At 44.3% G+C, this 24,691-nt stretch overlaps 1 protein-coding gene across 1 annotated transcript in view; it reads left to right on the forward strand.

The window, feature by feature from the left end:
- The first annotated feature begins 3,693 nt into the window (after nt 1–3,693).
- LOC117346274 (vomeronasal type-2 receptor 26-like) overlaps nt 3,694–24,691 on the forward strand; it is a 70,132-nt gene continuing 49,134 nt past the window's right edge. Inside the window, exons 1-3 of the mRNA XM_033915675.1 lie at nt 3,694–3,867; nt 6,382–6,470; nt 15,055–15,346. Coding sequence (XP_033771566.1) covers nt 3,694–3,867; nt 6,382–6,470; nt 15,055–15,346 — 555 coding nt within the window. The remainder of the gene's footprint in view (nt 3,868–6,381; nt 6,471–15,054; nt 15,347–24,691) is intronic.

Raw genomic sequence — 24,691 nt, forward strand, 5'->3', positions numbered from 1 at the left:
AGGCACCTCAATGTGTTTCTTCCCCAAGGTACTTAATTTTGTATATACACACTATGATGCAGTTAATTTTTGGCTTTATACTCGCTGTTATTTATTTATTCATTATATTGTTTCTGCTGACCTGTTTGAGTGTATACTGTGCTGGTTTTAGATTAAGTTTTTGCTTTTAATATTCCCTTTTAGTTTTTAAACAGTTTGGCTTTTTTGGTCATTTGGCGTCATCTACTGGGTAGGTCTGGCTTTATACGATCCTCTGTTTCTTTTTTGATTTGTAATATTTGTTTCACCCATGCGTATCCCCTCAGTTACATACTTGTTAATTTTAAGGGCTATTCATCTGTTATTTAAAAGAATATATTTTTATGTACAATATGCATGTTTAAGTTGTTTAAGCACTTTTAAACTCCATTTACTTGGTCTAAGTTCTTATGCTCATTACCATATTTATGCTTTTCAAAACATTTATGTTTTATGTACCTGGCAAAGTGTTTTTTATCACGCTCTTATCTCCATGATTTTTAGGTTCTCATATTTAAATGCCTCTGTTCTCCTCTCTTTGTAACATGAATACCAAATATGCTTTTATTCACTATATTTTAAGTCTTGTCCTTATAGGTGCACACCTCATTAACCCCTTCTTTTACAAAGGTGCGCTAAGTTGACACCTGGAATGCCCTCCCAGAGGAGATTATGACGGAATCGACCGTCCTAGGCTTCAAGAGCAAACTAGATGCATATCTCCTTAAGAGAGGCATATAAGGATATGGTGGACTATAAATTAAGCCAGGTGTACACCTGGCAGGGCCTCCGCGTGTGCGGATCGCCGGACTTGATGGACCGAAGGTCTGATCCGGAGAAGGCAGTTCTTATGTTCTTATGTTCTTATGTTCTTAAACGCTTACACATGCATGTTATCCTATGGATGCATTAGCGCAAGCGTTGATGTAGTCCCCGCTAAATCCACGTTAAAATGCTTAGTGCGCCTTTGTAAAAGGGGGCCTATATGTGTATTTTTTTAAAAACATTGTTCTTTAGCACTTATCAAATTTATGAGGGCTGTTCAAAAAGTATCACACCTTAATTTTTCTTGCATAAACAAATAAAGCTAGGGAGGCATGGTTTGGTGCACGTATGTAGGTGATCCTAATGCGCATGCTTGGAATTTATTCCTACCTACAGAAGATGTCAGTCGCTGGCAGACCGCTGATGAATGAAGAAGTGTAAGTGAGCGCTGTCCGATTTTCATTTTTGACAAAATGTCAGAAAAAGTTCAACAACGCTACTGTATTCAATTTTGTGTAAAGCTTGGAAATTCCCAAGTGGAAATGATCCACCAGATTCAACAGGCCTTCAGGTGTGAAGCAATGGGCACTACACAGATAAAGGAGTACAACTGCTTCAGAGATGGCCGCACATCAGTGGAGGGTGAAGCATGTTCTTGTAGGCCCTCAACATCCAGAAATGAGATTGTCATTGACCAAGTGAGGAACCTGGTGAGGCAGGATCATCAAATCATCAAGGGGTACTACCAAGAGATTCTGCATCGACTTCATAATGCTGTGAGATGCAAACAGCCCGACCTGTGGGCAGCGGGTAATTGGCAGCTCCATTATGATAACTCATCTGCCCATTCTTCACATTTAATACAGAGTTTCCTGGCCAAACACACTTGTGATTCTTCAGGCTCCCTACTCTCCCGACATGGCTCCATTTGATTTCTGGCTTTTCCCCAAGCTGAAAATTACCCCTGAAAGTGACCAGATTTCAAGCTGCACCTGTATTGGAAGCCTCCCTGACGTCACGTCAGAGAAAAGGCTTCCGCCACATCAGAGAGAAGGCTTCTGATGCAGGCACGGATCGTGAGAGGAGCAGCGGCGGTGGCTGTGTGGAAGAGAAATGCTGCTACCCTGCTGCACAGGGAAGGGGGGAATGCTGCTACTGCAGCAAAGGGAAGGGGGACAAATGCTGCTGCTGCTGCACAGGGAAGTGGGAGGAATGCTGCTGCTGCTGCAAAGGGAAGTGGGGGGACTGCTGCTGCTTCACAGGGAAGTGGGGGGACTGCTGCTGCTCAGTGAAGGGGAGAAATGCTGCTGCTGCACAGGGAAGGGCTACTATGGCGGTGTTGCCTCTCGCTCAGGGCTGGCAATTAGGAATGGATTGCATATAGGAGCGGGGTAATTTATTCTGACTATCAGGGGGTCATACAAATACTGGTGTTTAATCTAGGTCAAGAAGACTATAAAGTCAGAGAAGGAGATAGAATAGCTCAACTCTTGTGTGAGAAGATATGTGTGCCCATAATAGAGGAGGAAGAGGTGGTAGAACCCACAGAGAGGGGAATTCATGGACTAGATTCTACAGGCATTGGCAGTGACATAGGAGGGTGGTTTTGGGATGACCCAGGGGATCTTAAGATGGGCAGGACAAACAGACCGGTACCCCCACCAAGGAAAAATCTAAACCAGGTTTTAAGGGGGAGGTATGTCACAGGGCTGCCCCTTTTCCTAGCCAGGAAGCCTTGTCAGAAAAGGGAAATGGGGTTAAAACCCTTGAAAGTATTCCTAAGCCTCCTAAGGAGAGTCCCAAAAAAGCCCCTAGGCATACTTACAAGCCAAGCCTTCCAGCAATGAAACATCCTAAAGCTCTGCCTAAAGCAGGCAGATCTGGTTTAGCTTTACTTAAGCCAGTTATAAGAAAACAAGTGGAAAGACTACATCTCCCAGCAGGCATAGAGCCAGGGAAAGGAAAGAGCAGGGTTGGAATACACGCCATTCCCAATCAGGCTCAAATTGGTTTAACAATTACTCATACAAAAGGCTATATCCCACTAAATGCGAGAAATACAAGCAAAAATTATTAATCCAGGAAAAGGCCTCAGAATTGGAGCCTACGCAAAGTCCTATCATGGACTAGACTGTCAGCGTAGTATTACCACTCCATGCTCCAATCATAGGCCAGAAAAACCTGGGACCTGTAGAAACTCTTAATTTAATATTCTTTTTAATTTTTTAATATTTTTAATTTTATAATATAGGTTTAAACCTTAAAGTCTATACTTAAAACTTCATTTTAAATTTTACTGGGGTTGATCTTAGAATTTTTCTTAAATAGACCCTAAGGAAAATAATCTATTGTTACAACCCTGCTGTGACTAAATATTGTTTAACATTGCTATACTCGCAAAGGTAGAGAAGTTAAAGGTAACTAAATTACTTATCTTAAGCAGTTTTCATTATAGCTTGAAAGTCCTATAATGACTGTACAATGGCTATGCCGCCGACACGGCCAGCGTTTCGTGGGCAATAAGTACATCCACTGCTTCAGGGCTAATGGCCAAAAGACATCAAGGTTTTATATTATAGGACTTTCAAGCTATAATGAAAACTGCTTAAGATAAGTAATTTAGTTACCTTTAACTTCTCTACCTTTGCGAGTATAGCAATGTTAAACAATATTTAGTCACAGCAGGGTTGTAACAATAGATTATTTTCCTTTTCCTGGATTAATAATTTTTGCTTGTATTTATCGCATTTAGTGGGATATAGCCTTTTGTATGAGTAATTGTTATTCAGACCACTTGGGTTGTTTGTATTTAGGTCAAATTGGTTTAAGCCAGGTGAGAAACTCTCTGAAAGCAGCCTACTCTAATACACCTGCAGGGAGATCTAATCAGCTCCCTGCAGCGAAAGAAAAATGAGTAGTTTTCTCAAAGCAGGGGAGCCAGCTCCAGAAGCAGTTGGAGAGCCAGCCTCAGAATACACACCTGCTCCCGACCCAGCAAGCCAGAGCCAGTCAGCAGGTTGCAAGCCACAGATGGCCAGCCCAGAGAATCAGGAAGCCACAGTCTACCAGCCCAAGCAGAGGTTGGTGAGCTAGAAGCCACAGAGAACGGTGAGTCTGTGTTTGGTCAAGGCAATGAGATGGCTGATGAGGAGGACCTTGCTTATAATATGGAGATAGAAGAAACAGAGTTGCCCATTATAGAAGAAATGGAAATAAGCTAATCTTTTCCTGTTAAGGAGAGGTGGGATAAAATTTGGACTGTGTACTAGATTAAGAGAAGGCTGAATTTTTGTGTGAAGAAAATTTTACAGCTGGGACAAGTTTTTTCCACTTTTGAGATAGTTGGGCTTGGAACTGACAATTGTTTGTGTTTTGAATGCTGCAATGATATACCAGGTGATGCAAACCTGAAGAAGCCTATTTAAAAGTTTGTTTCGATTTTGATCAATAAATTATACCAGTAAAGTTCACCTCTGTCATTGGACCGGTTTTTATTATTATTCTAATACCAAGCTACCAATAGAACTTCACGTAACCACTCAGCTGAGGTTTTGTTTACACTGGGTAAGGCCACTTGCTGAGCCCAGCATGGCTGTGCCCAATCACAATATATATATTGTGACAGGGAAGCCCCTGTCCCAGCCAAAAGAACTACAAGACCCATCATGCACTCTGTCCTGGTCCCGGGAAAACCTGTCACGGAGCCGGGCCAGCCAGTACAGCCGGGAAGGGAAGAGAAAAAACAGTAGATAGCACGGCCCAAGAGTCAGAGGGGGAGGGCCTTGTCACCTAAGTATTCCACCTATTACTCCTGTCCTCCGACTGGGAAACCAAAGCCCAACCCAGGAGAGGGTGGGGCTGGCCTTCAGGGAGTGCAAGTTAAAAAGTCTCTAATACAGACTAGCAGGAGGCCACTAGGGGGCACATCTGGGGCTAATCCCAATCAGCTCGCAGCCAGGAAAGATTGCAGGTACCAAGGAGTACCAGTGCCTCAGCCTAGGACCCTATCCTGGAAACAGCCCAGCAGGAGGGGGATTGAGAGCCCGGGGAGGTATCTCACTTTGACGGACAAACCCTGGGAGGGTGATCCCAGAGATTGGCAAGAAGGAGACCCGGTTAGTAAAGAGCTAACCCACAGGCAAGGAGGTAATTGGGAGAGAGTGCCTGAAGTTACCGGGTGGAGAAATAGTCTGGGCGAAGAGACTAATGATTGGGAAATGAACAATCTTGCTGAAGAGTGTGAACCTGGAGAGGCCATGGAGATAGGGGAGAGTGAGATATAGTATTCATGCTAAACTTCCCCCAGAAATCCAGTCCAGGATTGGAAACCCTGAACACAAGCAGGGCTTGGGCAGGGCAGGAGCAGTCCTCTCCAAGGGGAAAGAAATCCTTACCGGAAAATTTAAGTTACCATTCCTGCAGAGGACTAGTAAAAAGGAGGGTAATTAATTTGGGTTTTTTTTTCTGGGAATGGCTTACCAGACCTGAAGCATTTGGCAGAAAGCTTGGAAGCCAAACCTTTGGGTTTTTCCTTTTTCTTCAGTTTTTGTTTGAGCTGGCATTGTGTTTGGGACCTGGAAGCTCCAGGCAGAGCCTAAGGACTTAAGCCATAGGGGGCTTTTGAGAATGTGCAAAACTGATTACCTGTTCCCAGATATTTTGTCCTTTGCAAACTTTAATAAACTTGAATCCAGTTCTTAGAAGATCCGTCTTCCGGGTTTTCATTTCACCAGCCATATAAAAGGCACTACATTAAATCTACCTGAGGCCCGGGCCCGGCTTCCCACCAACTCAGGAACCGGCCCGGTCACAATATAAATATATCTATATATATATATATGTATTCAGGGCTTCCAGTCTCTCCTCATACATCTTTTGGTGCAAATCTCCTACTATTTTTGTTACCTTTCTCCAAAATTGAATACCCAAAGTGGGGACTCACCAATGACCTGAACTTGGGCATCAATACCTTCTTTTCTTCTATTGGTTACAACTCTCTCTATATAGCCTAGGAACCTTCTGGCAACAGCCTCTACCTTGTCACACAGTTTCTTTGCCCTTAGATTTTAGGTCACTATCACCCCAAAGGTCTCAAATCTAATCTTCCATTTGTGAGTCATGCATACCTATACAGGCTCAAGGCGACAGATAAAACAGGAAAGGGAAGTAGTGGGGAAAAGGGGCATGGAGAAGAAAGAGGAAGGACCTAGAAGTAGGGAATGCTATATAGAATTGAAGACAGTTAATTGTCAAAGAGGTGAGTCTTCAGATTTTTTCTGAAAGTAGTGTTTCTTTCCTGATGGTTTCTGGTAGGTCATTTCAGGTTTTTACACCCAGATAAGTTAGCATAAAGTGGAAAATTCATTTGTAGTGGAGGCATTTTGTGGATAGCAGGTTTAGTTGGATTCTATTAAGGATTCTTTTTGATGTTGACCAAGCAGTAGAAAATAATTGAATAAGAGGGGCTGCTAAGTTTCTGAATAGAATCTGGTGTAGGATACATGACGATTTGAAAATTATCTGGGATGAAATTGGGAGCCAATGTAGTTGCCTGATAAAGGTTGAGATTAAATCAAATTTCTTTAATTTGGAGATTAGGCTAATGGCTGTGTTCTGGATGAGTCGCAGTTTGCGGATGAGAGTAGTGTTGATGCCGAGGTAGATGGAGTTGCAATAGTCCAGTTGTGGTAGGACCATTATCTGGACGATCAGAGCAAAATAGTGTGAGTGGAAGTATGGTCTTGTGATTTGCAGTTGACGCATAGTATAGATGGTCTTTTTCTGAAGGTTAGAGATTTGTGGTTCCATTGTGAGAGTATCATCTAAGATGCATCCTAGTACCTTGGTGGATTTTTCCATGATGAGAGTGATGCCTGATGGAAGAGTGAGGTTAGAAATGACATTCTGTTGTGCGGTGTGGAAACCAATGGCTTTGGTCTTGGTGGCGTTCAGTTTCAGCTTGTTGTTCATTGCCCGGATTTGAATTTTATCTATATTGTTTGAGAATTTTTAAGAACATAAGAACTGCCGCTGTTAGGTCAGACCAGTGGTCTATCCTGCCTAGTAGTTTGCTCATGCGGCAACCCTCAGGTCGAAGACCAGTGCTCTAAATGAGTCCAGCCTCACCAGCATACGTTCCAGTTTAGCAGGAACTTGTCCAAATTTGTCTTGAAACCCTGGAGTGTGTGTTTTCCCCTATAACAGACTCCAGAAGAGCGTTCCAGTTTTCCACCACTCTCTGGATAAAGAAGAATTTCCTTACATTTGTACGGAATCTATCCCCTTTCAACTTTAGAGAGTGCCCTCTCGTTTTCCCTACCTTGGAGAGGGTGAACAGTCTGTCTTTATCTACTAAGTCTATTTCTATTTTGAATGTTTCGATTAAGTCCCCTCTCAGTCTCTTCTTTTCAGGGGAGAAGAGGCCCAGTTTCTCCAATCTCTCACTGTACGGCAACTCCTTCAGCCCCTTAACCATTTTAGTCACTCTTCTCTGGACCCTTTCGAGTAGTACCATGTCCTTTCTTGTGTACGGCAACCAGTGCAGGACATAGTACTCCAGGTGAGGGTACACCATGGCCCGGTACAGTGGCATGACAACCCTCTCCAATCTGTTTGTAATACCCTTCTTAATCATTCCTAACATTCTGTTTGCCCTTTTTTGCCGCCGCCACACATTGCGCAGACGGCTTCATCGACTTCTCAATCAGAACTCCCAAGTCTCTTTCCTGGGAGGTCTCTCCAAGTTCCACCCCAGACATCCTGTATTCATGCATGAGATTTTTGTTACCGACATGCATCACTGGCCAGAGGCAATGAAAAATGCCTGTATCTTGGTGTAATATACAGACCTCCAAGCCAAATGGAAGACAAAGACATAGAATTAATCAAATACATAGAGAGTATCAATTTACGGGGGGACACTGTACTGCTAGGGGACTTCAATATGCCTGATGCAGGTTGGAACACACTTTCAGTGACTACCAGTGACAGCAGAAGGCTATTATCCTTCATAAAGGGAGCAAGACTCAAGCAACTGGTATTGGAGCCCACTAGGGCCCAGGCAATACTGGACCTGGTACTCACCAACGGAGAAAGCGTCTCGGAAGTTTCGGTAGGTGATAAGCTAGCCTCCAGCGACCACAACATTTTGGTTCAACCTCAGGAAAGGTTTCACTAGATCAAGCACGACAACAAAAGTACTCAACTTTCGAGGCACTGACTTCAAACGCATGGGAGATTTCATCCATCGGGCGCTTCAAAACCAAGCTGTGACCGATAATGTGAAGGCTATGTGGTCAACCCTGAAATCTACCCTACACGTAGCAACAAACCGCTACATAAAATCAGTAAGTAAATGGCAAAGAAACAATAGACCCCAATGGTTCACCACAGAGATCTCAGACCTCGTTAAAGAAAAGAAACAAGCATTTATTTCCTACAAACATTTGGAGAAAAGGGAGGCTAAAATAAAATATATGGCTAAGTCTACAGCTGTCAAAACGGCAGTCAAAGAGGCCAAGCTTCGGGTAGAAGAAAATCTAGCAAAGAACATTAAGAAAGGGGACAAATCCTTCATCAGATATATTAGTGACAGAAAATGAAACACAGATGGGATAGTACGCCTTAGAAAACCAGACGGGAATTATGTAGAATCAGATTCAGATAAAGCCAAACTACTAAATGAATACTTCTGCTCAGTTTTCACCTGCGAGGCACTGGGGTCTGGCCCACAATTGCAGGCAAAGCAAACCTCGGAAGACCTGTTTCAGAATTTCGAGTTTGCACCCGGCGACGTCTACGTTGAACTATCAAGACTCAAGGTGAACAAAGCCATGGGACCGGACAATCTATACCCCAGAGTGCTCAAAGAGTTGTGTGACGTCCTAGCGGAACCGTTATCCGTGCTCTTCAATCTCTCCCTGAGTACGGGAAGAGTCCCCTTGGAATGGAAAACGGCTAACATCATTCCTCTGCACAAAAAGGGTTGCAGGGCAGAGGCTGTGAATTACAGACCGGTGAGTCTCACATCAATAGTGAGTAAACTCATGGAAACACTAATCAAATTAGACACGATCCTGAACGAGGAGAATTTACGCGATCCCAACCAACATGGATTCATCAAAAGTAGGTCCTGCCAATCCAATCTTATCAGCTTCTTTGACTGGGTAACAAGAAAGCTGGATTTGGAAGAGTCCCTGGATGTCGTGTACTTGGACTTCAGTCAAGCTTTTGATAGCGTCCCACACCGCAGGTTATTGAGCAAGATGAAATTGATGGGATTAGGTGAAACACTAACTGCATGGGTCAATGATTGGCTAAGTGGTAGACTTCAGAGGGTGATAGTTAATGGTACCCTCTCTAAGACGTCGAAGGTGACCAGTGGAGTGCCACAGGGCCCAATTCTTTTCAACATATTTGTAGGAAACCTGACTCAGGGGCTTCAAGGTAAAATAACATTATTCGCCGATGACGCTAAACTGTGTAACATAGTAAGCAAAAGCAATTTGTCCGACAGTATGAACCAGGACCTGCTTTTGATGTAACATTGGTCCTCGACCTGGCAGCTGAGCTTCAACGCTAAAAAATGCAAGGTCATGCACCTCGGCAACAATAATTCGTGCAGAACTTACACCTTGAATGGTGAGACCTTGGCTAGGACTGCAGCAGAACAAGATTTAGGGGTGATCATTAGTGAAGACATGAAAACTACCAATCAAGTGGAGAAGGCTTCAAACAAGGCTAGACAAATGCTGGGTTGTATCCGTAGAAGTTTTGTAGTCGGAAGCCCGAGGTCATAATGCCATTGTACAGAACCATGGTGAGACCTCATCTGGAGTACTGTGTACAATTCTGGAGGCCACATTACCGTAAAGATGTGCTGAAAGTTGAGTCAGTCCAGCGAATGGCCACTAGGATGGTCTCGGGGCTCAAGGATCTCTCGTACGAGGAGAGGCTGAACAAATTGCGGCTATACTCTCTCTAAGAACGTAGGGAGAGGAGAGACATGATTGAGACATTTAAGTATATCACTGGTTGTATCGAGGTGAGAGATGATATTTTCTTTCTTAAAGGACCCTCGGCCACAAGTGGGCATCCGCTGAAAATCAGGGGCGGGAAATTTCATGGCTACACCAGGATGTATTTCTTCACCGAAAGAGTGGTTCATCATTGGAATGAGCTTCCAGTGCAGGTGATCAAGGCCAGCAGCATGCCAGATTTTAAAAAATAAATGGGATGCTCATGTCGGATCTTTAAGAGGGTAGAGTTAAGGGGATGGGTCATCAGAGTGCGATCTCTAACAGGGTAGTTAGGGGGAAGGTCAATAGAGTGGGTAGACTTGATGGGCTCTTTTCTGCCATCATTTTCTATGTTTCTATGATGCCCATTTCTCAAGCTTGACTATGTCACATTGCAGATCTTCACAATCCCCCTGTGTCTTCACTACTCTAAATAACTTTGTATCGTCTGCAAATTTAATCACCTCACTCATCGAACCAATGTCCACATCATTTATAAAGATGTTGAAGAGCATGGGTCCAAGCACCGAGTCCTGCGGCACCCCACTGGTGATGCTCTTCCAGTCTGAGTATTGTCCATTTAACCCCACTCTCTATTTCCTATGCTCCAGCCAGCTTTTAATCGACGTCAGTAATTCACCCTTGATTGCATGACTCGCAATTTTCTTAAGTTGTCATTCATGCGGAACCTTTTGAAATTCCAGATATACAATGTCGACCGGGTCAACCTTGTCTATCCGCCTGTTTACTCCCTCAAAGAAGTGCAGCAAGTTCATCAGATAAGATCTGCCTTTGCTGAAACCGTGCTAGCTGGTCCTCATCAGACCGTGACCATCAAGGTGATCAATGATGCGGGCCTTTATCAGCGCCTCTACCATTTTTCCTGGTACCGAGGTCAGACTCACCTGTCTGTTTCCTGGATCACCCCTCGAACCCTTTTTGAAGATCGGCGTAACATTCACCACCTTTCAGTCTTCTGGAATCTTTCCTGATTTGATCGACAGGTTGGCTATTAGTTGAATCAGTTCAACTATAGTCCCTTTCAGTTCCTTGATGACCCTTGGATGGATGCCATCTGGTCCCTGGGATTTATCACTCTTTAGCCTATCAATCTGCCTGTATACCTCTTCTAGACTGACAGTCAGTCCTGTCAGTTTCCCGACTTCATTTCCAGCATAGAGCCTGATGGGTTCTGGTATGTTGCGTATATCCTCTTCAGTAAATACAGATGAAAAAAATGAGTTCAGTTTGTCAGCGTTTGCTTTATCTTCCTTTAGCACTCCCTTTATTCCATGGTCATCCAACGGCCCCACTGTTTCCTTAGCAGATCGTTTCCCCTTAATGTATCGAAAGAACGGCTTGAAGTTTGTCGCCTCCTTGGCTATTTTTTCCTCATAGTCTCTTTTGGCCCTTTTTACTGCCTTATGGCAGCTGCATTGATTTTGTTTGTGCTTATTCCAGTTTTTGTCCGTTTTTGACCTTTTCCATTCCTTAAATAAAGTTTTCTTGTCTCTGATCGCTTCCTTCACCTCTACAGTGAGCCATGCTGGTTCCTTGTTCTTTTTCCTCTTGGATCCTTTGTTGATACGTGGTATATGTAGATTTTGCGCCTCGGTGACTATGTTCTTAAAAAGGGACCAAGCTTGCTCTAGTGTTTTTATAGTGCTTATCCTCTTTTTAATCTTCTTCCCCACCATGAGTCTCATCCCTTCATAATTTCCCTTTTGGAAGTTCAGCAGAAATATTAGGTTAGTTTTTGATTATGGGGATGAGGAGGAGAATATCATCGGCATAAGATAGTACAGTTTCATCTACCATTTTGATGTGTCCCAGCGAGCTCATGAATAAATTGAATAGGATTGGGGATAATGGGGAGTCTTGTGGGATGCCACAGAATGCCTTCCATGGGTTGTAGTATGATTCTTGCCTTTTGACCAGGTATTCGTGATTTTGTAGGAAGTTGGCAAACCATTTTAGTACAGTCCCTGTTATTCCGATTTCTGAGAGTTTGTTTATGAGTAATTGGTGGTCCACTGAGTTGAATGCTGCGGCGATATCAAATTGAAGCAGTATTGCCTGATGACCCGAGCTTAAAAACTGTTTGATTTTAGTGGTTTGAGTGATGATGAGGAGCTTGATGCTATGCTTTTTCAGGAGGGCATATTGGGATGTATGGAGGCATGAATGTTGCTCTATGTAAGAGGCTAGCTGTTTGTTGACTCAAGGATTTTAGGAAGGATCGGAATACCAGCAATCGGTCTGTAGTTGGGTGCTATAGAGAGGTCTGCTTGAGCTGTTTTCAGTATAGAGGTTAAGGCTATTTTTCCCATTTCTTTGGGTTGATGCCCTTGGTTTAGGGAACTATTTAGTAGATTGGTGATCCAGTTAATGATATGATGCGGAGCTGCAGAAAGTTTGGAGGACAGCTGTCAAGAGGGATGCTTTGCAAGGCTAGTTTTGATAATAGTCTATTGGTGTTGGGGATGGAAAGGTTGGTGAATGAAGACCAGATCTGATCAGCTTTATGAGTTCAGTGTATTTTGTATAGTTGGGTTGGGAAGTGTTTGTTGTGGCTGTCTTAGCAACTTCCGATTGGACCAATTTGATTTTGTTGAGGAAGAAATCTGCTAGTTCTTGGGCTGAGATTTTATTGGAGAGGGTTGCAAATTCTTGGTTTGGGGGGATATCAGTTGTCGTACTAGGCGGAACAGTTTTTTGCTGTCAGTTGTGTTGCCTCCTATTTTACTGGCGTAGTACTTTTTCTTTGTTTTAGATATATTATCCTTATATTTATTTATGGCTATTCTCCATTGTGTTCTGTGTTATGATATCTTGTTTTTCCTCCATTTCCTCTCTAGACATCTGCATAATTGTTTGTCTAGTATAAAGGACTCCGTAAACCAGGGCGAAGTTCGGTTTGATTTTATTATGCATGGGTGGAGGGTTAATACAGTATCCAGGGTTTTGGCTATGATTTTGTTCCAGATGGTTATCATTGAGGTGGTGTTATTCATGGGGGGAGGGAGTGATTTTGATACTAAGTTTCAAAAGACATCAGGTCTTGTTTTTTGCGGACTAATCTTGCATCTTTGGTGGCTTTGGAGTTCAGGTCTATATCAGTTAGGTTTAGGCAGAATTCTAAGAGAAAGTGATCTGTCCATGGGACAGGGGACCACTTGGCCCTGATTATTAGGTTTGGGGGAGAGGATGTAAACAGGTTGAGGGAATGGCCTTTTTCATGGGTGGGGCCTGAAGGTATGATTGTGATTTGGCAGTCCTCGATAAGAGACTTAACTTTTACAGATTATTTTTCAAGTTTAATTAATTTTAATATACCGACCATAGATAGATATCTGGCCGGTTTACAATGCTAAAAATGGAAAGTTAAAATATATTATTATAGGGGAAGGGGAGATGTGAACAGTATATGGACAAATTGCAAATACAAACATGAGCTTGAGGGTAAAGGGGGAGGGGAAAGTTAATAATTACATCGTTAAAAACAAATTTTAAAAAAGGAGGAGAAGGAGGGGAGGGTAGAACATCAAAAGAGGGGATCGCTTCTTAAAAGCAGTTCATATTTATTTTGCTAGCTGTTGGAGAGTAAGGCCCTGATTGTACAAAATGCGTCCTGATTTTAGGCAGCTATAGGCGTCCTACAACTGTCTAATCAGCCAATCGGGATGCACGTTTTTAAAAAAAATGCTCCCCAGGCAGGCCGCCTATATTGAAGGCACCTCCGGGAGCCTAGGGAGGCTCGCAAGATGCCTAAGCTCGCCTAAGGGCCTTAGGCGAACCTAGGCGGCCCTACGCGTCTCCCTAGTAGAGGAAGAGACGCTTACAATGTAGGCCAACAAAATGCTGGTCTACATTGTAAGTAGACGCGGCCGCTATACTTATTGCGGCAAGGGATCTCTCTGCCGCTATAAGTATAGTGGGCCGCGGCCGCCTGTCTGATCGCTGGCAGGAGGGTGCCCAAACCCTCCTGTCAGAAGATGCCCCCCCGACAATATCGATCGCTGGCAGGAGGGTGCCCAATCCCTCCTGCCCGAAGATGCACCCTCCCCCCCCCCGCGCTAACAGCCCCCAAACCTCCACCCTACCAAACTAACCTTTTCTTTTGGCCAGACGGGTCTTGCCCTTCCAGCCGGCAGGCCTGCCTCGTCGAAATGAGGAGGGGCCAGCCCTTTCCCGGCCCATCCCGCCGAAGCCTAAGGCCTGATTGGCCCAGGCTCTAGAAGCCTGGACCAATCAGGCTTTAGGCATAGCGGGTCCGCCCATCCCCACTAAGTCTAAGGTCTGATTGGCCAAGGCGCCTAGACCACCCTCCAGTGGTCATCTCATCTTTCTGGGTACCTTTTGTCACTCTAAGTCATGCTTTCCTACTGAGCTTATTTTAAAAAAATTAAAGATAACAACTTTATACTTCAACCAGGCTTTTGAGGGATTTTCCCCTCCCCTTATTGTGCCACAAAACCAATTTGATAATGTAAGACCTCTACTGGGTTTTCTGTGCAGATTTTTAACATTGTGCAAGCCTGGGATAGGCATGTGGGATCTCTTAGAAAGAGAGAGGAAGAGCGAATGGTTACTGCAGATGGACAGACAGGATGGGCCATTTGGCCTTTATCTGCCATCATGTTTCTATGATTTTTCATTGTAATTATTGGATCTGTTTTTTCCTGTCTATCTTTTCTGATCTACCCTCTCTGTCCTATCTAATTTATGGAGTTCTTTTCTATTTTCAGTTTTATGTAAATTCTTCTATCTGTAAACCACTTAGATTAGTCAATGCCAGAGCAGTATATCAAATTCATAAGAAACATAAACATATGATGTTGGCCCCACCCACATCCAAATGGTCAAGACTAGGACATTTTGCACCTGGTTGTTTTTCTGATTGAAAATGGAATATAAAGTTAGACATTTTGGTGGCCTAGATGTCCCAGTGGCCAAGATGTCTAAGTAGATGATTTTCAGCAGTTTGCCAATTAAAAATGGCCATTTTTGTACCTCCAACTTTGGACGTTCATCTGGAAACATCCAAGTTGGACTTATCCTTTTTTTTAATGCCACTCCATGCCTATATATAAGTAATTAGCAGTGACAATTTGGCACCTTTTAAAGACTTTTATTTTTACAATTCCTTTACACTTTTTTATTTTGTTGTCAGCCTTTAAAAAAGTAGATCTACCATTTTCTATCCATCTTTCAGTGAGTTATTTTAACAGTTTACTCTTCATTGTCCTTGCAGGTATAATCCATCACTTTATTATGACTACCTGGCCTTTATTTCTGCAGTGGAGGAAATTAACAACAGTTCGGAGCTCTTACCCAACCTTACACTAGGGTTCTATCTGTATAACTCTTACAATGTGCCATTCTATATGTTTTGGGATGCCATGGATATATTTACAGGTATGAATGTCTGCCCTCTTAATTACCACTGCAAAACATCTGGCATACTGGCTGCTATCATTGAAGGCCTTCCACCAGAAGAATCAAGTCAGATGTCCAGTATGGTCAGGATATATCACTATCCACAGGTAAAGGGATTAAAATAAAATATATCAATCAATAAGAAATAAGGAGTGGGTATGATATAATGCAATGACATTTAGATAAGAATATTATAGAAAAATTTGTGAGGGAGGTTCTGAAGCCAAATATAGACTCTTGGGTAGAAAGCTGAAATCCAAATCCTCCTGGGTAGCCTCCCACATGCAGGACATAAGAGGCAGATAGAGCCCTGATGTCTGATGTTGTCAGAAAATGTAGTGAAAGCAGTTAGCTTAGCAAAGTTTTTAAAAAGTTTGGATAATTCCTAAAAGTCCATAAACTATTATTGAGTTGGACTTAGAGAAATTCACTTTTTTTTCTAGGATAAGCAGAATAAAATCTGTTTTATTTATTGGAATTTTACCAGGTACTTATGACCTGGGATGAACACTGTTGAAACAGGATACTGGGCTTTATAGATCTAGAGTAAAGTTACTAAACAAATCTAGGAAATCTATTGAAAATCTAGGAAATCTATTGAAGCAACATTTAAGGCTCCTTTTACGAAGGATTAGCTATAGCGCACGCTAGCCAAAATTCTACCACCTGCTGAAAAGGAGGTGGTAGCGGCTAGTGCGTGTGGCAATTTAGAGCATGCTATTGTGTGCGTTTAGGCGCTAGCACGCCTTTGTAAAAGGAGCCCTTAATTTTTGAAAGGGTGGCTATGATAAAATAAGGAAAATGTTTAAAATTAGCTAAAGGATTGAACACAATGGTTAGGAGGTGGACATAAGAATTGCCGCTGCTTGGTCAGACCAGTGGTCCATCATGCAAAGCAGTCTGATCACGCAGAGGAACCTCTGGTCAAACACCAGCACCCTAACCAAGATTAGCCCTACCAGCGCCTGTTCTTGTTCAGCAGGAACTTGTCTAACTTTGTCTTGAAACCCTGAAGGATGTTTTCCCCTATAACAGCCTCCGGAAGAGTGTTGCAGCTTTCTACCACTTTCTATGTAAAGAAGAACTTCCTTATGTTTGTACGGAATCTATCCCCTTTCAACTGTAGAGAGTGCTTTCTTGTTCTTCCTACCTTGGGGATGGTGAACAACCTGTCCTTATCTACCAAGTCTATCCCCTTCAGTACCTTGAATGTTTTGATCATGTCCCCTCTCAATCTCCTCTGATTGAGAGAGAAGAGGCCCAGTTTCTCTAATCTTTCGCTGTACAGCAGCTTCTCCAACCCCTTAACATTTTAGTCGCTCTTCTCTGGACCCTTTCGAGTAGTACCGTGTCCTTCTTCATGTACGACGACTAGTTCTGGATGCAGTACTCCAGGTGAGGGTGCACCATGGCCCAGTACAGCGGCATGATAAAATTCTCTGATCTGTTTGTGATCCCCTTCTTTATCATTCCTAGCATTCTGTTTGCCCTTTTTGCCGCCACCACACATTGCATGGATGGCTTCATCGACTTGTTGATCAGAACTCCCAAGTCCCTTTCCTGGGAGGTCTGTCCAAGTGCTGCCCCAAACATCCTGTATTCATGAATTAGATTTTTGTTACCGACATGCATCACTTTACACTTATCCACGTTGAACCTCATCTGCCATGTTGATGCCCATTCCTCGAACCTGATTATGTCACGTTGCAGATCTTCGCAATCTCCCTGCGTATTGTCCGTGAATTTAATCATCTCGCTCATCGTACCTATGTTCAGATTGTTTATAAAGAAGTTAAAGAGCATGGGTTCAAGCACCGAGCCCTGCGGCACCCCACTGGTGATGCTCTTCCAGTCAGAGTATTGCCCATTTATCCCCACTCTCTGTTTCCTATGCTCCAGCCAGTTTTTAATCCAAGTGAGTATTTCACCCTCGATTCCATGGCTCACAATTTTCCGAAGTAGTCGTTCATGCGGAACCTTGTTGAACACCTTCTGAAAATCCAGATATACAATGTCAACCGGATCACCCTTGTCTATCTGTTTGTTTACTTCCTCGAAGAAGTGCAGCAAGTTGTCAAACACGATCTGCCTTTGCTAAAACTGTGCTGACTGGTCCTCATCAGCCCGTGTCTGTCAAGGTGATCAATGATGCAGTCCTTTATCAGTGATCTACCATCTTTCCCAGTATCAAGGTCAGATTCACAGGTCTGCAGTTTCTCGGATCTCCCTTCGAACCTTTCTTGAAGATTGGCGCAACATTCGCCACCTTACAGTCTTCCGGAATCTTTCCTGATTTGATTGATAGATTGGCTATTAGTTGAAGCAGTTCTACTATGGTCCCTTTCAGTTCCTTGATGACCCTCGAATGGATGCCATCTGGTCCCGGGGATTTATCGCTCTTAAGCCTATCAATATGCTTACACATCTCCTTTAGACTGACCGTCAATCCTGTCAGCTTTCCGTCTTTGTTTCCAGCATATAGCCTGATGGATTCTGGTATGCTGTATACATCTTCTTCGGTAAATACAGATGCAAAAAATGTGTTTAGTTTGTTGGCAATTGTTTTGTCCTCTTTTGCTGTTCCTTTACTCCATGGTCATCCAACGGTCCCACCACTTCCTTTCTTGGGTCGTTTCCCCTTAATATATCGAAAGAACGGCTTGAAGTTCTTCGCCTCCTGAGCTATTTTTTCCTTGTGGTCTCTTTTGGCCCCTTTTACCGCCTTATGGCACCTGGGTTGATGTTGTTTGTGCTTGTTCCAGTTTTCGTCTGTTTTTGACCTTTTCCATTCCTTAAATGAAGTTTTCTTGTCTCTGATCGCTTCCTTCACCCTGAGGTTTCAAGTTTGATCTTAGCCTGCTCTTTGTGACTCTGGATAAGTCAATTAGCACTCTATTGCCCAAGGCACCACAGTTAGATTATGTTCCTACAGGGACAGATAGGAAAAATACTTAAAGAGCAGCTGATTTCTATTCAATGGATTGTGAAACACTTTGGGTTAATCTCTTCATGCGAAAGTAGTTAATAAATACAAATAGATACATCAGGCATGGGTATATTTAAAAGTACCATTGTTGAAGACCAGATCAGAAGTATTCCAAGTGTTAACAAAGGTTTTAAAAGAGGAAAAGGTGGGGCTGTTGTTATACAAGACAAAGCTAACATATGCAGACAACTCGATGATTTCTCCACCTATAAATCACTTACCTTGAATTTGGCAAGGTGTTCAGAAAATCACACAGAAAGGTATGGAAGAAGGTTTTCTTACATTTAAAGATAATATATCTTAACAAAGAACATTACATTACATTGGTGATTTCTATTCCGCCTGTGCCTTGCGGTTCTAAGCGGATTACAAATTAGAAGAGATCTGGACATTTCCGAGAGAATTACATAACAAAGATTCATATAAGTTACATGATACGGTAGAGAATTACAAATTAGAAGATATCTGGATTTTTCCGAGAGAATTACATAGCAAAGATTTAAGTAATTACAGAATACAGTGGAAAATAACAATATATTCGGGTAACAGAAGAAAATTACCTAACATTGAGGGAAGAAGTTTATTGGATACAGATGGTAGTTGCTTATTTAGGAATCTGAATATATTTTGGTAGGTATGGTTCGAGGAGTTGACTAATGTGTTATTCACGGGGAAGAAAGCATGTGCGATTAGGGAGGAGATTAGTAAGTAGGGAAGTGTTTTTTGAATAGAAATGTTTTGATTTCTTTTCGAAACACTTTAATGTCTGTTGTTTTGATCATCAGTTTGGTGATGGTAGGGTCAATTTTCACTGCCTGTGTCGCTAGTAGGCTGTCATAAAGTTTCTTACGTCGGGTACCCTTGTGAGGGGGAAAGGTGAATAGGTTCTGAGTTCTCCTTGTTCTGGGTGAGCGGTAGCGGTATAGGCGGTTGTTTAGGTAGCTAGGGGCAGTACCATGGGTTACTTTAAATAGTAGACAGTAGAATTTGAATTGAGTTCTTGCTTTTATCGGAAGCCAGTGAGAGTCTACATAGGCGGCGGTGATGTGGTCAAATTTGCTAAGTGAGTAGATGAGTCTGATGGCTGTGTTCTCAACGGTCTGTAGTTGTTTTATCATGTTGTTTGGGCATGGTAGGTAGAGGCTGTTGCAGTAATCTAAGATACTATGAGGGATTGTATAATGATCTTATAGTGTTCTTTGCTAAAGAATTTTCTTATTTTTCTTAGGTTTCGCATGGTGAAGAATGCTTTTTGTATGATTTTGTGGATTTGTGTCTGCATTGTGCAGCATCTGTCTAATTGTATTCCCAGAATTTTAAGGGTGCTCTGTATTGGATATTTGATTGCGTTTACTTCCAGTTCTGTTTGGATGGTTTTTGTTCCTTCTCTAGTAGTAGGAATTTGGTTTTCTCTGCATTCAGTTTCAGCTTATGGTTCATCATCCATTTTTCTACAGTTTCCAGTGTTTTCAGGCATCATTGGAGATTTGGTCTTGGATGTCGAGGGGGAGAAGGATGGTTATGTCATCCGCGTAGCTGAAAGATGTTATATTGAGAGCATCTAGGGCTGTGCCTAAGGAAGCTATGAAGAGGTTGAATAGTATGGGCGATAGTGGGGATCCTTGTGGCACTCCGCAGGGGTTTGTCCAAGGGTCGGATAAAAGATCATTTGACTTGACTCTTTGTGATCTTGTTTTAAGGAAACCTTGAAACCAGTTGTGAACTTTACCTGATATTCCTATGGCATCTAGTATCTGGAGTAGTATGGGATGGTCTACTAAGTCAAATGCTGCTGAAAGATCGAGTTGGATGATTAGTAACTTGTTTCCTTTGCTGAGGTGCTGTCGGGCTATATCTAGTAAAGATATCAGTAGTGTTTCAGTGCTGTGATTAGCTCTGAATCCAGATTGAGTTGGATGCAGAATGTGGTGGTCTTCTAGGTAATTGGAGAGATATTGTGCTACTAGACCCTCTATTAGTTTGACGTATAGTGGGATAGAAGCGATTGGTCTATAATTTGTTGGGTTGTCTATTGGGCCTTTGGGGTCTTTTAGTATGGGAGTGATTATGATTTCGCCAAGTTCCGGAGGGAACTGACCTTCCCTGAGGGTGGCTTGCAACCATAGCGTGAGACAAGATATGAATTTAGTGGATGCTGTAGCTAGTAGATAAGGCGGACAGTTGTTCAAATCACATGAAGATTTGCTGTATTTTTTGTACAGCCGGCCGAGCAGGCAGAGGAGAAAGCAGGACAGGAGCGGACCCAGCAGAGTCGAGGGGAAAGAGGCGAGAGATAGCTCCGCCCACCCCCCGATGTCACCAGCTGACTCCCCCATAAAAGGGGTCGAGCCAACGGCAAGGGGACCAGCTGTTTTCTTCTTTTCTTACTGCATTTAGGAGGTGCTGAGCAGTTTTAGCTGACCCGAAGCACGTGGGGAGAAGGTGGAAGCCAGCGGGGATAGCGAGTAGCTGGAGAGAGAGAGGCAGTCTGAGCGCTGAGAGGCACAGGGAGGAGCTGAAAGCGGAGAGGAAAGAGTTCAGTGAAGCGGAGAGAGAGGCAGACTGTGCAGAGGGGGTCCAAAGTAAGGAGAAGGAGAGCGAGTGAAAGCAGCCGAGCAGGTAGAGGAGAAAGCAGGACAGGAGCGGACCCAGCAGAGTCGAGGGGAATGAGGCGAGAGATAGCTCCGCCCACCCCCGACGTCACCAGCTGACTCCCCCATAAAAGGGGTCGAGCCAACGGCAAGGGGACCAGCTGTTTTCTTCTTTTCTTACTGCATTTAGGAGGTGCTGAGCAGTTTTAGCTGACCCGAAGCACGTGGGGAGAAGGTGGAAGCCAGCGGGGATAGCGAGTAGTTGCAGGGAGAGAGGCAGTCTGAGTGCTGAGAGGCACAGGAAGGAGCTGAAAGCAGAGAGGAAAGAGTTCAGTGAAGCGGAGAGAGAGGCAGACTGTGCAGAGGGGGTCCAAAGTAAGGAGAAGGAGAGCGAGTGAAAGCAGCCGAGCAGGCAGAGGAGAAAGCAGGACAGGAGCGGACCCAGCAGAGTCGAGGGGAAAGAGGTGAGAGATAGCTCCGCCCACCCCCCCGACGTCACCAGCTGACTCCCCCATAAAAGGGGTCGAGCCAACGGCAAGGGGACCAGCTGTTTTCTTCTTTTCTTACTGCATTTAGGAGGTGCTGAGCAGTTTTAGCTGACCCGAAGCACGTGGGGAGAAGGTGGAAGCCAGCGGGGATAGCGAGTAGCTGCAGGGAGAGAGGCAGTCTGAGCGCTGAGAGGCACAGGGAGGAGCTGAAAGCGGAGGAAAGAGTTCAGTGAAGCGGAGAGAGAGGCAGACTGTGCAGAGGGGGTCCAAAGTAAGGAGGAGAGCGAGTGAAAGCAGCCGAGCAGGCAGAGGAGAAAGCAGGACAGGAGCGGACCCAGCAGAGTCGAGGGGAAAGAGGCGAGAGATAGCTCCGCCCACCCCCCGACGTCACCAGCTGACTCCCCCATAAAAGGGGTCGAGCCAACGGCGCGCAGCTGTTCGGCGTGCGGCGAAGGTGAGCGGCAAAGGCGCTTGCCTTAGTGAGAGCGCCTTTGCGAAGGGCCTCAAGAAGGGCCTCAAAGGAATAACCTTCAACTTTAATCTGTACTTGAGCTTCTACAACTACTAAATACCAAATTAACTACAATCTAAACTTCCAACTTCCTAACAAATCTTTCCACTCTCTACCAAACCACCAAACACTCAGGCAGGCAGACCGCACCAGTCACTTTCCTCAACCTTCTAGACCTCCCTAACCCACTGAGACACAGACAGTCTTAACTAACAATCATCTGACTACTGACTATATCTCTTAAACCTCAACACTAGTAACCTATAACCTCAACACTATCTAACCTATAACAAAAACTTTAACTTTAACTATCTAAAAAAAAAAAAAAAGGCGGGGGATATCTAATTAATTTACACCTTCTAAAATGGCAGGTAGAACCAGAGGTAGCAAGACTTCAATCAAGACAGGCAGTACAGTCACCGAGGATATCCAGGGGGTGGCTACGGCACATGTGCAGATGGAGGGGCAGCCAGGACGGAGTACGGAGGTCTCTGTGCAGACCGAGGCCATCCCCTCGAAGATGTCTACAATTGCTACACAGACAGATGTAACGGATCAGCTAGATGGAAACCTTTTGCTGGAGCTGAGGAACCTGAGAGAGGAGGTCCAGCCTTAAGAAGCATCTGAGACGACGAGACCTTCATCAACGGCGTCATCCAGGAACTGTCCCAGATCACCAAACAGGAACCTAATGTGGCCATACCCGCGACACCCAAACAAACTACCAATCCTGATACCTCCAGACCAACCATCGGAATACAGGAGGAGGCTGGGAACACTGACTCCTGTCAACTGGTGACTTCCTCCACAGGAAAACGCAGAAGACCTTCCTCATCTTCTGTCTCTTTCTCTCACACACAGGGCTGTTCTACATCGACCCCACAGATCACCTTGAAGAACAGATTCCAACTGCTACAGGACGAACCTGACAACGAGGTACAGAGAGATGATCAACAGGAGATTCCAGTTCTAGAGACACCAGATCGAACCACCCCTAAGAAGCGCAGAGTGGTTGTCATTGGAGATTCGCTACTGAGGGGCACCGAGGGACCAATCTGCAGACCAGACTTGCAATCAAGAGAGGTTTGCTGTTTGCCAGGGGCCAGGATCCGGGATGTAACCGCTTGCCTGGATAGACTCATCAAACCTCAGGACCACTTCCCCATGATCCTTATCCACGTCGAAACAAACAACACCGCCAGGAGCACCCAGGATAGCATACCGGCAGACTTCAGAGCCCTGGGTGAGAAGCTGAGGAGGATGGATGCACAGGTGGTCTTCTCCTCGATCCTCCCTGTAAGGGGCAAGGGCAGAGCCAGGGAGGATTGCATCCAGAGGACTAATGACTGGCTGCGAGATTGGTACAAGGAGATGAACTTCGGGTTCCTGCAACATGGAGAGACACTACTAGGACTACAGGGACCAGATGGGCTACACCTGACCAGAAGAGGGAAGAACGTCCTTGGACACCGACTGGCCCGCCTACTTCACAAGGCTTTAAACTAGGTATGTTAGGGGAGGGTACAAGCACAAACACAAACAACCTATCTGACGAGCTATGTCATCAACATTTCTCTGAAACTGGGGTAAGCAAACACCAATTCTGGGCCTGGGTCTGTGATGAGTAAACACATTTCTAAATATGGGGCGAGTACACACATTTCTAAGTCTAAGGTAAGTTCACACTGTAATTCCGGGTCTAGGGAGGGTACACACATTGCAAGCTGTACTAAAAGAATTAAAGTAGCTCAAACAGTTATTCCTCCACAGAGTACAAACACCTTCGAACCTAGGGCAGGTACACTTTGCAATACTGGGTCTAGGGAAGGTACACAAACTACAAGTAGTACTGAAAAGGTCCACGCAGCTCAAGCAGGAACAGCCCCAGGGAGGCATAGCAAACATGCTACATGGAGGGCCATGTATGTCAACGCCCATAGTTTGGGCAACAAGATCCTGGAACTTGAGACTGAAATGAGAAACGCTGACCTGGATGTGGTGGCGATATCTGAGACCTGGCTCACCGACTCCCACGGGTGGGACGAGGTGATACCAGGATACAACCTCCTTCGCCAAGACAGGAAGAGCAGAATGGGAGGTGGTGTAGCATTATACACTAAGGATGATATTAAAGTCACCAGAATCACAGATATCAGGTACACAGGGGTAAATTTGGCTAGGGGGAATGACAAATGCCTGTATCTTGGCATAGTTTACAGACCCCCAAGGCAACAGGATGACATAGATATAGAACTAATCAGTGACATAGAGAATATCACCTTGCGTGGGGATACAGTGTTGTTAGGAGACTTCAACATGCCTGATGTGGATTGGAACACACTTTCCTCTGCATCCAGCAACAGCAGGAGACTATTGAACTCTATGAAGGGAGCTAAACTGAGGCAACTGGTATTGGAGCCAATGAGGGAACAGGCAATACTGGACCTGTTGCTTACCAATGGTGAAAGTGTCACTGAGGTCTCAGTGGGCGACAAGTTGGCCTCCAGCGACCATAATATGATATGGTTCAAACTCAGGAAGGGTTTCGCCAAAACTAACACATTGACCAGGGTCCTTAGCTTCAAGAACGCCAACTTTGAGGGTATGGGGGATTACATCCATCAAGCACTACAAAACCAAGCAGGAACAGATAATGTAGAGGAACTGTGGTCGACTCTGAAAGCTACCATTCAGGAGGCGACCAATCGCTATATAAAATCAGGGAGTAAACGGCGTAGGAACAATAAGCCACAATGGTTCTCTGCGGAGATCTCGGACCTCATAAAAGAGAAGAAAAAAGCGTTCATCTCCTACAAACATACAGGATCTCAGGACTCTAGAGAAGTCTATTTGACTAGAGCAAGAGCCTTCAAAAC

This window comes from Geotrypetes seraphini, chromosome 12 (genome assembly GCF_902459505.1).
Source record: "Geotrypetes seraphini chromosome 12, aGeoSer1.1, whole genome shotgun sequence".
In the NCBI taxonomy this organism is placed as follows: Eukaryota; Metazoa; Chordata; class Amphibia; order Gymnophiona; family Dermophiidae; genus Geotrypetes; species Geotrypetes seraphini.